At 41.0% G+C, this 12,367-nt stretch overlaps 1 protein-coding gene across 1 annotated transcript; it reads left to right on the forward strand.

Moving 5' to 3' along the window:
- Nucleotides 1-627: 627 nt before the first annotated feature.
- LOC127934090 (uncharacterized) lies at nucleotides 628-6,072 on the forward strand. The gene is made up of 2 exons (XM_052531264.1): nucleotides 628-879; nucleotides 1,528-6,072. Exon 2 carries the CDS (start codon nucleotides 1,798-1,800, stop codon nucleotides 6,070-6,072), a length of 4,275 nt encoding a protein of 1,424 aa, XP_052387224.1. The 5' UTR covers nucleotides 628-879; nucleotides 1,528-1,797.
- The last annotated feature ends 6,295 nt before the right edge of the window (nucleotides 6,073-12,367 follow it).

Genomic DNA, 12,367 nt, shown 5'->3' on the forward strand with positions numbered 1-12,367 from the left:
AATGACCTTTGTTAAATTTGTCATTGATTGAATTCGAATTTCGAAAGATTTCGAAGATGCTTGTTTTACAAACAAGGCCCAGTTTGACGCCGGATTTGCGTATCGTTTATTTCTTAAGGATAATGCAGTTGTAACCCTGGGTTAATTTCTACATGATTATTTTTTATTATCATTTGCATTTTATTTATCTGTTTATTTTATGCAGAAATGCGCTGCTTGGTGATGAGAGTTTATTATTAAATCAAAGTGTACCTGTTCAGAAATGGTAATATCTGTAAGTTGTATTTGGTTTAAGGTTATTGGCTAAAAACAGCTTGATCCGCCTCATATCAGTTATGGCAGCTGTGATTGGCCAGGGCTAGTGTGAGTGAGAAGGTGGGAAAAAAGGAGAGAAAAAAAAGCATGTTGTCGGCATGATAACAGAGCGCGCTGGTTTTATTTGTGTAAAAATATAGTCTTTACTGCATTATTTAAGTGTTAAGCTGAATAGTATTCTGTTGTGAAGTCAACACGATCACACAACGAAGTCAACACGACGATTCGGAAGAACTGTTAGTTTATTGCTTGATCGCTATCGCAGTAAATTGGACTATTTATGTTACTGGTGAGAAACTTTACTCGAGTTTAACGTTATCCCTTACATCGGTGTGTATGTGAGAGCATCAAAGGTGATCTAAGTGATTACTAAGAACTGTTAGTGCATCGATTGAGAGTGACGGAGCCACTGAGGAGGAATCCAGATAGCGCTCCTAATCGCCGAGTGGTTAGGAGTTCCTCTGGCGTCGCGGGAACATCACAGAGCTTCCTAAATGATGAGGGTTTCACGTGGATCGATCTGACGGGTGACGGGAATCGTTAACCCTTGCCATTTACATTCAGGTACCCTTTGTTTATTTTATTTGTGCTCTTATTGAGTGAAGCGGCCATTTTACGTTTCATTCGGCCTCAACGCACACAAGCAACGTTTCAGGCCTGCAACGGGGGGGGGGGGGGGGGGGGTGTGTGTGTGTGTGTGTGTGTGGTTGGCCCACAATAAATTGGTTTATTTTGAATTAGTGGAGGATATAACGGTTTAATACTCTGTGATTCATTGGGTATATTAATCGAGTTTTGCAGTTTAAATACTTGACTGAAACTGAAGTTCATTTACATAATCTTACTTTATTTATGTACTGAGTTTACATAGCTTTACCAGAATTACATTGGTGTGTTGATTTACATTTAGTGAAAACAAATTTGTACTTTGTGTATAATTTGAGTTAATTTAAAGGAGAATCATTAGCCTTATTTCTATGAAAGTTTAAAAGATTAACCCTTTAAGTGCCTATTGTTGTGCATAAAAGAGTAAATCAAACACTGCATTTGAAAATTCTAATTTATTCAGAAGTTGGTTGAATTCATATTTAATTTGATTTGATTTTGTTAATTCTGTTTATTTTTCCCTTTTAAATAAATCCATTGTATATTTCAGTTATAGTGTGGTCACTTTAATGGAGTAGATAGGTAACTGTGGTTGATTGATATTAGTTTGCAGAGATCTAAGTTGCACTTTACAAGAGGTGGTGTGGAACCAAGGGTCACAGATTGATTGTAATATCACGTCGAGAGGCAAATAAACGAATCTGGGTTCAAGCGTCCAGCATTCCGAAGGATAGATACATCTAGGACAGCAGGGGGCGCTACATAAAGTGGGGGCTCGTCCGGGATGATCCTTGTTCAGTATACTGCTTGAAAATCAGTAAAGTGCTAAGAGAGTATTGCTTGCAGAAAAGTTTAGTTTATGTGGATCAGGCAATTATGGATGTTGATTACTCTGTCTTACAAGCTGAACTTGACAATTGGTGTCAGAAAGCAATAATTGATCAGAAACATGCTGTGCTACTGTTGGGAGTGCCTGCAGATGTGGAGGGGCCACTCATTGAGGAAACTATGCAAACAGTCAAAGCGTTAGGAAGAGTGAGAGTTAGGGATTGTAAAGAAGGGCTTACTCCAGGGTTTTTACTTGTGCTATGTGAGTGCAAAGAAGTGGTTGATCCTTCTCGCGTGCCTGAAGAAGTGATACCTGAAAGGGGTGGGGCACCTTGGAAGATGATTGTAGCGAAAAGTGCTGAGGGCCCGCCTGCTGGGTTTGCTGAGAAATTATCAAAGCTGTTAACACAAGAAGGAAAGTCTTTCACTGATCTTCAAGCTATGTTTTCGACGCCCAGCTCTAATGCAGGTTCTCCAGAAGCAATAATCCGTGCAGTGGGTGAATTGCTCGAAAAAACCTCAAAACCTGTCAGTGATGGAGGTGCATACCGACGTTTGAGGATCTTTTCAGGTACTGTTCCTACTCCAACAGGGGAAGAGGCCTTGGAGAGTTGGTTGGATCAAGCTAGAATGATGATCGTGGAGTGTGAATGCTCAGAGAAAGAGAAGCGCCGACGTATCATTGAGAGCTTGAAGGGTTCAGCCCTGGATGTTGTGAAGGCTATCAGATTTTCAAGCCCAGATGCAACTTCTCTTCAGTATCTCGAGGCTTTGGAGGGAGCTTTTGGAACTCCTGAATCAGGAGAAGATTTATATTTTGCTTTCAGATTACTGAGGCAGAATCCTGGTGAAGCTCTTTCTGATTTCTTGAAGAGAATAGAGAAATCCCTGACCAAAGTAGCACAAAAAGGTGGGTTACCCTGGAAGAATTTGGACCAAACAAGAGTTGAGCAGCTAATTCGGGGAGCTGTTGAATCTGACTTGTTGTTGCTCCAGCTGAGGTTGAGGGAGAGACGAGAAAAGCCACCTACCTTTCTAACTCTTCTGAATGAGATAAGGGAGGCTGAAGAAAGCGAAGCTGCCAGACATAGTCTGGGTTTCACTGTAAAGCCAGTTCCCCGGCCACGAGAGAGACAGAGTAGTTCAGCTGTAGTGAGAGAATTGAAAGCTGAGATTGAAGAGCTGCGGACAAGAGTGGCAGAAGGACCTTCTAAAGTAATTGTGCCAGAGGCGATGTTGGAGTCACAGCCCATACCAAGTAGGAGAGGAGGTGACACATCAGTGGATCCAGAAGTACACTCACTAAAGAAACAGGTGCAAAGACTAGAAGAGCAGTTAGCTTCACTGAGTGTTAGGCATTTGCCACAGACGACAGGAGATCCACGATCACTGGAGCAAGCTGATACTTCTGTGAAACCTAGATTTGAAAGGGCTAAGGAAGATTACTTCTGTTACAAATGTGGGGAAGATGGCCACATTGCTCCGAAATGCAAAGCTCCTGAGAATTACTGTCTGGTGATACAGAAGCTTGTGCGATCATTACGGAAGGCTAGAAACGAAAGAACGGATCAGAGTAGTAGTAAACACACCAGTGATAAAGCCAGCTTTTCCCGCAAAAGCCAGACAGTTGTGGCTGAGAAAAGTAGTCTTCCTGTAGGGTTGGTGGGTCCAGCTCTGACGATTACTATGAAGATCAATGGTCAGCCCTGTGAAACCTTACTAGATAGTGGATCGCAGGTCACTATCATCTTTGAGCCATGGTACTCTGAAAACCTGTCATCAGTACCCATTCAGCCTCTATCTGGTTTGTCTATTTGGGGCCTTAGCACAGCTAGTTATCCCTACAAGGGATATGTCTTGGTGGATGTTTCTTTCCCTGCTTCTGTCATGGGCGTAGAAGAGACTGTTTCCATCCTGGCATTGGTTTGTCCAGAGCCTGAAGGGCCTAAACAAGTGCCTGTGATTATTGGGACAAATGCAAGTTTTTTCCAACGTCTGATTGGACTTGGCACAACTGGTCATGAGACAGAGGAGGCACACACATTAAGGATTCGGTTTCACAACTCAGAACTAGAATCACCTACACGAATTGACATACCTGCTGGAGAAGTAAAGTGGGCAGGTCCAGGTGCTTGCGTCATACCATCAAAAGGAGAAATGTGTGCTGTTTGTGCAGTTGAATCACAAAAACCGCTGGAGAAGGAAATTTTTATGGTAGAAACCCCTTCAGATGATATACTGCCTGCAGGACTGTTCATTCTTCCAGTTGTACTGCCTTCTTCTGCTGTAGAAGAGAACAAATTCAAAGTGTTGATTAAGAACGAGACGTGCAAAGAGGTAACAATACCATCTGGAACGGTCTTAGCGCATGTGTATCCTACAGATACAGTGACTGTGGCATCAGTTACCCCGACAAAAGCCAAGACAATTGATCCAAAAGTGTTTGATTTTACCAAGTCCACCATTCCAAAAGAGTGGGAAGATCGATTTCGTCAGAAACTGTCTGAGAGGGGTAATGTCTTTTCTCAGGAGGAATGGGATGTGGGACTGGCAAAGGACGTTAAGCATTGCATCCGTCTGAGTGACACTAGGCCATTTAGAGAGAGATCTCGGCGAATTGCTCCAGCTGACATTGATGATGTCCGTCGACACCTAAAAGACCTGTTAGCTGCGGGGATTATCAAAGAATCCCGAAGTCCTTATGCTTCCCCAATTGTAATTGTCCGTAAAAAGAGTGGAGCAATACGCATGTGTATCGATTATCGGACTTTGAATAGCAGAACTCTTCCTGATCAGTACACGACCCCACGCATAGATGATGCATTGGACTGTCTTGCAGGAAGCAAGTGGTTTTCAGTCTTAGACCTGAGGAGCGGCTACTATCAAATAGCCATGGCTGACGAGGACAGGGAGAAGACTGCTTTTATATGTCCTTTAGGGTTCTATGAGTTTGAAAGGATGCCACAAGGAGTTAGTGGAGCGCCTGCAACATTCCAAAGACTCATGGAACGTGCAGTTGGGGACATGCATCTGCTAGAAGTGATAGTGTACCTTGATGATATTATTGTCTTTGGGTCCACTTTAGAAGAACACGAACAGAGGCTTTTGAAAGTCTTAGACCGTTTGGAGGAGTATGGTCTAAAAATCTCACTGGATAAGTGCCAGCTCTGTATGTCTCAGGTCAAATATGTGGGCCATATTGTCTCTGCTGATGGTGTTGCTCCTGACCCGGAGAAAATCGAAGCAGTCGCAAAATGGAAGGTGCCCACAGATGTAAAAACCTTAAGGTCATTCCTAGGATTTTGTGGGTTTTACCGACGGTTTGTTAAAAACTACTCTGGGATTGTGCGACCCTTGACAGAACTCACCAAAGGGTATCCTCCAGCCAAAGGGGGTGGAAAGGTCACCACAGAGAGAAAGTATTTCAAAGAGTCAGAACCATTTGGTGAGCGGTGGGGCAAAGATTGCACTGAGGCCTTTAAAACCATTATCCACTGTCTTACCCATGCCCCTGTCTTGGCATTCGCTGACCCTTCCAAAACCTATGTCTTACATGTAGATGCAAGTGGGAATGGCTTAGGTGCAGTACTGAACCAAGAGTATCCGGAAGGACTTAGACCAGTTGCATACGCTAGTAGGAAACTGAGTACAACTGAGCAAAGGTATCCTACTCACCAACTGGAATTCTTGGCACTGAAGTGGGCCGTAGTAGATAAATTTCACGATTACCTTTATGGGGTAAAATTTGTAGTTAGAACTGACAATAATCCGCTCACTTATGTTCTGACTACAGCTAAGTTGAATGCCACAGATCATCGCTGGCTAGCGGCATTGGCTACATACGATTTTAGCCTTCAATATAAGCCAGGACGTTATAACATCGATGCAGATACATTGTCTCGCTATCCTTTGGAAGGTGGGTCACATGATGGTTGGACTGAAATATCCCAGTCAGGAGTAAAAGCAATCTGTCAGAAGGTGACAAGTGACAAAGATGAGGGATCTTTCTTCAGATTGGTAGATCAGTTGGGAGCCGAGTCAAGCATTGTTCCGCCTGTTTATGCATGTTTTACACAGCTGGAGCTGGGAACTCTGAAACAGTTGACACACGTTGACCTTGAGTTGGCTCAAGACAAAGATCCAGTCATTGGACCAGTAAAGATAGATGTGGAAGAAGGAAAGGTACTTACAACTGGTGCAAGTGCTAACCCACAGATGACTCTATTACGGAGACAAGGTCCTAAGCTGGTCATCCAGAATAAGCTGCTGTACAGTGTTCATCAGTCCCTGTGGGAAAGAGAAAAAACAGCTTGTTTTACCTGAACAGTTCCATAAACAAGTTATGCATTCGTTACATGATGATGCAGGACATCTGGGAATTGAGCGGACTACAGAGCTTCTGAAGGACAGATTCTACTGGCCACAAATGACTTCTGAAATCGAGAAGTATGTCAAAACATGTGGGAGATGCATAGCCAGAAAGACATTGCCTCAGAAACGCGCTCCTCTGAGTAATATCATTAGTGATGGGCCAATGGAACTTATATGTATTGATTTCCTGTCAATAGAGCCAGATTCCAAAGGTATTGCTAATGTCCTGGTCGTCACTGACCATTTTACACGCTATGCCCAGGCCTACCCAGCTAAGGACCAGAAAGCAGTGACAGTCGCAAAGATTCTCTGGGAGAAGTTCTTTATGTATTACGGACTTCCAGCCCGCATACATTCAGATCAAGGGAGAGACTTTGAGGGTCGGCTTATTAAAGAGCTTCTGGGAATGCTGGGGATCAAGAAATCAAGGACGACACCTTATCACCCTCAGGGAGACCCACAACCTGAACGATTTAATAGGACACTACTCTCCATGCTGGGAACTTTGAATGCTGCAGAAAAGCAAAAATGGAGCCAGCATATCAGCAAATTGGTACATGCATACAATTGTACTAAAAATGATGCTACAGGGTACTCACCTTACTTTCTTTTGTTTGGACGAGAAGCCCGCTTGCCAATTGATGTGTGCTTTGGTACTTCTTCAGAAGGAGGAGAAGGACAGACATATCAGAAGTATGTCGAAGAACTGAAGACAGATCTTCAGAAAGCCTACCAACTAGCTTCTGAAACTGCACTAAAGAATCATCAGAGAAACAAACGTCTCTATGATCAAAAAGTGAAATATCAAAGCATAAGGCCTGGAGACCGTGTGCTTATTCGGAATCTCAGTTTCACAGGAAAGCACAAATTGGAGGATAAGTGGAATTCTGCCCCGTACCTTGTTCTTGAAAAGCTTGACAATTTGCCTGTATACAAACTCAAATCAGAGGAAGGAATTGGAGGAGTCAGGACAATGCATAGAGATCATCTCTTACCTATTGGAGAATCGGTGAGAATGCCCAAACCGGATAAGAGACAAGAAGTTCCTCAAAGGCCAGTCACTAGGTCTAGAGCTACAAAAGAGCACAAAGAAACATTGAGAGAGGAAAGGCTATTGGAAACTTCTGTAACTACTGATAATTCCTCAGGAAGTGAAGATGAAAACTATGGGTACTATTCTCAAGACCGGTCTAGACAATGGACCCGGTTAATTCCTGATCTCCAGCACAAGCTTGAGGTTAAAGAGGATGAAGTAACTGCCCACACAGACAGTGAATCTCAATGTTCTGGGGAGGAGGAAATGGTGGAGGACACCTGTGAAAACGAGGATTCCAGAGAAAATATGCATCCGCTTGTAGACTCAGTGGAGGAAGAATTTTCAGAAGAAGGAGTAAATAGCTCTGAAAATGCATCAGACTTGGGGGCCGAACCCATGGGGCATCGTCCTAAAAGGAAGCTGAAACCTGTATCTAAGTTAAGCTACGATGAACTAGGCCAACCTAGTGAGAGACCCGTAACTGTTGTGCACAGAGGAATAGTTATTCATCTGACAGATTCCTCAAGGATTGAACTTTGCCCTTCAAAAAAGTATCAAACCCCATCTAAATGTGCCAGGAGTACTAGAATATGTGCTAGCTCTGAGAATAGACTTATTATTTATATTTAAGGTTTGTATACTCATGGGGACATGAGAATTTCAGAAGGAGGAGGATGTAACCCTGGGTTAATTTCTACATGATTATTTTTTATTATCATTTGCATTTTATTTATCTGTTTATTTTATGCAGAAATGCGCTGCTTGGTGATGAGAGTTTATTATTAAATCAAAGTGTACCTGTTCAGAAATGGTAATATCTGTAAGTTGTATTTGGTTTAAGGTTATTGGCTAAAAACAGCTTGATCCGCCTCATATCAGTTATGGCAGCTGTGATTGGCCAGGGCTAGTGTGAGTGAGAAGGTGGGAAAAAAGGAGAGAAAAAAAAGCATGTTGTCGGCATGATAACAGAGCGCGCTGGTTTTATTTGTGTAAAAATATAGTCTTTACTGCATTATTTAAGTGTTAAGCTGAATAGTATTCTGTTGTGAAGTCAACACGATCACACAACGAAGTCAACACGACGATTCGGAAGAACTGTTAGTTTATTGCTTGATCGCTATCGCAGTAAATTGGACTATTTATGTTACTGGTGAGAAACTTTACTCAAGTTTAACGTTATCCCTTACATCGGTGTGTATGTGAGAGCATCAAAGGTGATCTAAGTGATTACTAAGAACTGTTAGTGCATCGATTGAGAGTGACGGAGCCACTGAGGAGGAATCCAGATAGCGCTCCTAATCGCCGAGTGGTTAGGAGTTCCTCTGGCGTCGCGGGAACATCACAGAGCTTCCTAAATGATGAGGGTTTCACGTGGATCGATCTGACGGGTGACGGGAATCGTTAACCCTTGCCATTTACATTCAGGTACCCTTTGTTTATTTTATTTGTGCTCTTATTGAGTGAAGCGGCCATTTTACGTTTCATTCGGCCTCAACGCACACAAGCAACGTTTCAGGCCTGCAGCGGGGGTGTGTGTGTGTGTGTGTGTGGTTGGCCCACAATTAATTGGTTTATTTTGAATTAGTGGAGGATATAACGGTTTAATACTCTGTGATTCATTGGGTATATTAATCGAGTGTTGCAGTTTAAATACTTGACTGAAACTGAAGTTCATTTACATAATCTTACTTTATTTATGTACTGAGTTTACATAGCTATACCAGAATTACATTGGTGTGTTGATTTACATTTAGTGAAAACAAATTTGTACTTTGTGTATAATTTGAGTTAATTTAAAGGAGAATCATTAGCCTTATTTCTATGAAAGTTTAAAAGATTAACCCTTTAAGTGCCTATTGTTGTGCATAAAAGAGTAAATCAAACACTGCATTTGAAAATTCTAATTTATTCAGAAGTTGGTTGAATTCATATTTAATTTGATTTGATTTTGTTAATTCTGTTTATTTTTCCCTTTTAAATAAATCCATTGTATATTTCAGTTATAGTGTGGTCACTTTAATGGAGTAGATAGGTAACTGTGGTTGATTGATATTAGTTTGCAGAGATCTAAGTTGCACTTTACAAGAGGTGGTGTGGAACCAAGGGTCACAGATTGATTGTAATATCACGTCGAGAGGCAAATAAACGAATCTGGGTTCAAGCGTCCAGCATTCCGAAGGATAGATACATCTAGGACAGCAGGGGGCGCTACACAGTCCCAACGAAAAAGGGTCACGATCGTGTGTTGGAACCGCAGGTGGTGAGTAAAACTGCTTCAAATATCTCTGTTTTGTTAACTTAGCTATCGGCGCGTGAGCACATCAAGTAAACAACATGCGATGTTGTCATCAAACTGCACTTTCCACATGTACAGCTTAAAAAAAAAAAAAAAAAAAAAAAAGACGACATAAAGTGGAACTTAGTAATTTTCCAAAACCGCTAAGCAAATATATACAGTTTCAATACATACTACATAGAGAAGTCTTGCTGTAGTCATTGCTGATGCTGCTCTTGTTAAATTTCAGCCTCTGGATCTGATTCTGGATCATAAATATACGCTGAATCTGACTGTTAGCCATGGTTTGTTTTGGATGATGTTTTTTTTTCCTCACGGTAATGTCACAGCTTCCAAACGCTCTCAACACAAAAGCCTACTTGCACTCGTGATTTTCCGTGAAAAAACGGTACAGACTATCTTTCTCTTATAAATATAATAAAACTAAAGACTTTTTGGAGTTATGAAGGATGCAGTACTACTCTATAGGTACTCAAGATTAACTTATATTGAGTATTATTGAGTGAAAATGAGCATTTCACCCCCCCCCCCCCCCCCCCTTTAAGGAAGGTTCACAATTAACTACTGTTACATCTTTGTCTCCATTTATAAGCACATCTTCATCAGTTCTGAGGCTACAGACTCAATGTGCTGTCTGTCTGGTCGAGAAGCACTGCCCTCCACATTGGAAGTGGGACCCCCATAGTAAACTCTATTGCTGTAGGCTGTTTGCTTTTCGTTTCACAAGACTGGTTAATTCTATATTGTCATTATGTTCAGTGCTTTCCAGCATGCACAAACACACAACATGTGTGTCATCTTACGTCAATCGCCACATCTGCAAGCTCTGTTTTATAACCCTCAACCCTACAGAGTCGTCTCAATCGCCCCCTCATGTGTCCTGGTTCTTTCCGAACAACTGGAGAGAGGTCTTTGATTTGGCATTCGAGAGATTAGGCTTGGAGGATGCATGGATCCCCTCGTTTGGGGTGTGATTCACTGTGGCAGGTATTTGCATGGCAAGGATGCTCATCATTTATCCCTGTTGGGTGATGGTTAATACATCTCACTGGCATCCTGTTGGCACTCTTCAGCTCCTAATGCAGTCATCTGTTTGGCCTCTACTCAAAAAGTTATGTGTGTGTGGCATTTCAAGGTGGTCCCACAGGGCACGTTGATCACCTTGAAGAGAGCAGAGGTGTTTCTGGCCAGCATTCAGTGCCAGTTGTTCTCTCTCGGCTCCTGGTGGATCTCCAAGAACCCCCATCTAGACTATTTCTGATCGAGTGTCTCACCAAGTCCTGGATGCATAGCGAGCTGGAACATTTTAGAATAAGAAAACTCAAAAGCAATGAAACAAGGTCATCATGCATGCAACTCAAACCTGGATACAGGTCACAAACACATTTTTTTTTTTTTTTTTTTTTTTTTTTATCATAGTGTGCTTGCGTCAGCAGCATATGTTGCTGTTCAGTATTGATGTTTACTTGTAATTGCTCAGTTTCTATATTTGTATTCAGGTGTTTGGCCAACCAACACACTTGCAGCCACTCTTATGTGGGATCACTGTAAGGGAAGGTGTGAGTTGCAAAATGCATTTTGCTATTATAGGCGTTTCTTTCTTTCTTTCTTTCTTTCTTTCTTTCTTTCTTTCTTTCTTTCTTTCTTTCTTTTCTTCTTTTTTCATGTTTAAAGGTTTTCATTGCTTTTCACACACAAAACACAACCAAACTGTAAAGAAGCTTCACTTAAGGTGTACCAGCAAATCAGTATATTAGAATGATTTCTGAAGGATCACGTGACAATGAAGACTGGAGTAAAGATACTGAAAAATCAGCTTTGCTTCTCAGAAATTAATTACAGTATGTGTTCAGATGTATTAAAATAGAAAAGATCTGTGCATATTCCATGCACATTTTGTGTAGTTTTTCTTTGATGAGGTAAAACCATTTAATGAGTTTACACTGAATTGACTTCAGATGAAGATCAGTAGCATACAATAACAATAGTCTAATCATCAGCATTTGTTCACATCCACAAGTAAATCTGAATTGCTTTCACAGATTGTGAACCACATTAATCATATCCTGAATGTCAGAAACTGGCCTTTTGAACCAACCAAAAGAATCAAACTCTTGACTACAAACAGACCACAATGCTCTAGTCTAAAGCCCCGAGAGAGAGGTCGAAATGTCCATTTTTATTTGGTCAGTGAATGTTCATTGTTCTTATTTAACTTTCCTTTTCATAATAAAGTGACCATTCAATTTAATCTTGCTCAAGCTGGGTCACAATGTCCTGTTGCTTTTAATTTTCAGCCCTCAGATTTTATAGTTTTCAATTTCAGAAACCTTCTCTAAGAGCTTTGGCAGGCAATCAATACCTCCATGGGAACAGAAGCAGTCCTTAAAATCAAACAGGAGATCGAATGTCTCAGCAACGTACACTATGAATTAATTGACACAATTTACTTTTTAAGCTATTGCAATTTAGTTCAAATAAAACCTAATGAGTTTCAGTAGCTCAACTGATGAACATACTATTAACAAAAGCAAATTCACCTACAGTACGAATACTGTTGTTAATGTACTGTCAGTCAATTTAAATCTGTTCAATGTGTCTGTTGGCTATGGTTTCACAAAAATATTAAGCAGAATGACTGTTTTCAACATTGATAATAGTAAAAAAATATATATATTTAGCAGCAAATTGGAATATTATAATTATTTCTGAAGGATCATGTGACCCTAAAGACTGGAGTAATTATGCTGAAAATTCAGCTTTACATCACAGGGATAGATTCAACTTTAAAATATAATCAAATAGAAAATGCATGGTTATTTTAAATTGTGTTAAATTGTGTAATAATGTTTCACAAGATTTAAGTTTTCTTCTGTATTTTTGATCAATCAAATAAAATGCAGCATTGGTGAGTA

This window comes from Carassius gibelio, chromosome A18, assembly GCF_023724105.1.
Source record: "Carassius gibelio isolate Cgi1373 ecotype wild population from Czech Republic chromosome A18, carGib1.2-hapl.c, whole genome shotgun sequence".
In the NCBI taxonomy this organism is placed as follows: Eukaryota; Metazoa; Chordata; class Actinopteri; order Cypriniformes; family Cyprinidae; genus Carassius; species Carassius gibelio.

Bases quoted from the DNA above. Each gene is read 5' to 3' on its own strand.
- LOC127934090 (XM_052531264.1), top strand. From the start codon at position 1,798: ATGGATGTTGATTACTCTGTCTTACAAGCTGAACTTGACAATTGGTGT.